Consider the following 2,957-nt stretch of genomic DNA (forward strand, 5'->3'; position numbering starts at 1 on the left):
CACACACACACACACACACACCACATTAGCAACTTACCGGCTCAGATGCATCCAGTTTATGTATTGCTTTGGAGTCAAAGAGAACCTGGCGCCCTCTTCTCTCACATTCTTGACACACGATCAATCGGATCTGAGCTAGATCAAACTCAGAGGATGCCCAACTAAAAGAGAGAGAAACACAGGTCACTGTGTTCAAAACATTCAAAAAGAGAAAATAATACTTACGCTACAACTTCTAGACTGTCACAAAAAAAACAAACTATAAGCCAAAAAACAGGCTTCTGGTTATTTGAAAATGATTTTAACTTCCAATTCTATAACAAATAAAATAAGCGCCAAAAAAAAAAAAAAAAATCAACTGGAAATAGTTCACTTGAAACATTCTGTCATTCACTCTCATGCTATTCCAGTGAATATTCAGTGAAGTACATCTTACACTACCATTCAAGTTTGGGGGTGGTAAGATTTTTAATTAATTTTGAAAGGTGTCACTCAATCAAAAAAGACACATTGAATATATGTTAAAATGTAATGTATTCCTATGATGGCAAAGCTGAATTTTTAGCAGTCGTTACTCTAGTCTTCAGTGTCATGATCCTTCAGAAATCATTCTGATATGCTTTTCTCTCATTTTCTGCTCAAGAAACATTTCTTATTATTATCAATGTCGCTGCCTAATATTTTTGTGGAAAATGTTGATTCTATGATTAATAGAAAGTTTAAAACAACAGCTTTCATTTGAAATAGAAAGTTTGTGTTAAAGTCTTTATCATCACTTTTGGGCAATTTAATCCATCCTTGCTGAAAAAAAAGTGTTGATTTCTTTTCTTTCTTTCTTTTTCTTACTGACCCCAAACTTTTGAACGGTAGTGTACATTTTGTTTTTTTCCTCACACAAAACTATCGTATGGCTTTGGAACACTTGGAATATAGCACATGACTCCTTTGGACTATATTTATAGTGCTATATTTGTCATTTCTGAGCTTGGCACTCCCTGTTCATCATTCACTGACATTGCATGTAAAAGAGAAGCATGAACATTCTTCAAAATTTCTTTTTTGTGTTGCACAGAAAGAACATTTGGAAGGACATGAGCATGAGTAAACAATGACACCTTTCATTTTTGGGCGAACTATTCCTTTCATCAAAACCACAAAGCTGCAAAAACTTTCAATAAAGCAATACACATATAATTGCACCATTGCAAAAATAAATTTTCTTCTCACAAATAGACATACCCTACCTGCTTTCCATCCTGGTGTATGATAAAGTGATCAGACACTCATTTCTAGACTCCAAGCACTACATATACATCCAAAATAGGTATGAATAACAATCACAAGATGCCCGAAACTGGCCAAGAGAGCGGCGGAAGGCACGGAAAGTGGACCATTCACACAGTTGCATGTTTCTTCTATTAAACATCAGAAGATCACCACAATCTAACAACAGAAAACCCAGGCACAAAACCACACACACACACACACACACACACACACGGTGTCGGCAGCGCCCCTTCTCTCTGACTGCATAGATGATGTAGTGTGTTTGTTATATCGGTGTCCATGTGTGAGTTAGCAATCACTTTGTGTCTGTTTGCGTTGAGTGTACGGACTTTGTATATGGACTGCTTAGTGTTAATGTGAGAATGTTTGTGTGTTAGACGATATGTTGATCAGTCTTTTCTAACACAGCTGCTGAACAATACACTTCTATGCACAGGCTCTCTTTATCCTTTACACACACACACACACACACACACATTGAGGGCACAGGCTCTCTTTATCCTCTCCTACTAAGACTTTGCGTGAGTGTGTGTGTGCCAGTATATAAGAGAGAGACAGAGGGATGGAGGGAAAGAGAGTGAGAAAAACACTTTCTTGGGGTGGTACTGCCACTACACATTGACAAGCACACATACCCTAGATATTATATTAGTGAGGACTAGTGAGAAACACAATGGTTTTTATACTAAAATAATCCTATATCCTAAACCTAACCCTCACAGAAACCAATTTACATTAGAGTTGTCAATTATAAGCCTTTCAAAAAGTGAAAACCTGTTCAAATATCCTCACAGATCAGTTTCAACAGGTTTTACTATATTTGTGAAGACATTTTCAAACATTTAGCCCTCATATGTGAAGCCAAACCCGTACATACACACAAACATTTAACTAATAGTGATACAGTTTTAAAAAGCAAAGAACAATGACTCATAATAAATTAGCCTTTATGACGCATCCTTATTGGGACTTTCCTGATACTTCAGGTCACATGAACAGCAACCGCTGTGTCATATGATCAATGTAGCACACATACACACACTGATTTACAGATAGAACCATTTCAGATGGGCTGATTGAAATCTGCCAACACTCATTCACAAGTTTTACATATCCACCATTCCTTGCATGTTTGATGATTGTAAATATTTGGACTAATGTGATAATGCTTTTACTCAGCACTAAGTGTAGAAAAATGCTAGTGCTATTTAACTCATTTACCATTTTTACATTATTGCTCCCTCCAAAAATCAATCAGTGTAGAATATATTAATGTATATAAATTATGAATATAGATATAAGAATAATTATAAGTTAGATTTTATGAATACATATTATGGAAATAATATAAAAATTAACAAATATTTGTTATATTATTTATATTTATATATTTTTTAAATATGCATTCAATTACAAATTATATATATTTATATGTACTTGATTTAAGGCTGCTCTGATGCTGCATTTTATTTAGACAGAAGCAATGCAGCATCATAACTCTGATATTAGTGGTTAAGGTGGGTCAGAGCTGCATATTGTAGTACATATTTTATTTTTGTTAATTTTTAACACAGAAGTTGAAAAGGTCACAGTCTGCTCAAAACAGCCTTAAAGGGGTCCTATTTTGCTCTTTTACAAAGTCTTGATTTTGTTTTGGGTGTGTACTACAA

General features: G+C 34.8%; 1 protein-coding gene across 2 annotated transcripts in view; it reads right to left on the bottom strand.

The window, feature by feature from the left end:
• LOC107656063 (folliculin-interacting protein 2-like) overlaps window positions 1-2,957 on the bottom strand; it is a 35,480-nt gene that overhangs the window by 23,258 nt on the left and 9,265 nt on the right. For both annotated transcript variants that reach the window (XR_001630517.1, XM_016443737.1), the window contains exon 2: window positions 38-161. Coding sequence is in view for 1 of the 2 variants with exons in the window: in XM_016443737.1 (XP_016299223.1) it covers window positions 38-161 (124 nt within the window). In the remaining variant the exon portion in view is untranslated. The remainder of the gene's footprint in view (window positions 1-37; window positions 162-2,957) is intronic.

This window comes from Sinocyclocheilus anshuiensis, unplaced genomic scaffold, assembly GCF_001515605.1.
Source record: "Sinocyclocheilus anshuiensis isolate Anshui unplaced genomic scaffold, SAMN03320099.WGS_v1.1 scaffold85, whole genome shotgun sequence".
Classification (NCBI taxonomy): domain Eukaryota; kingdom Metazoa; phylum Chordata; class Actinopteri; order Cypriniformes; family Cyprinidae; genus Sinocyclocheilus; species Sinocyclocheilus anshuiensis.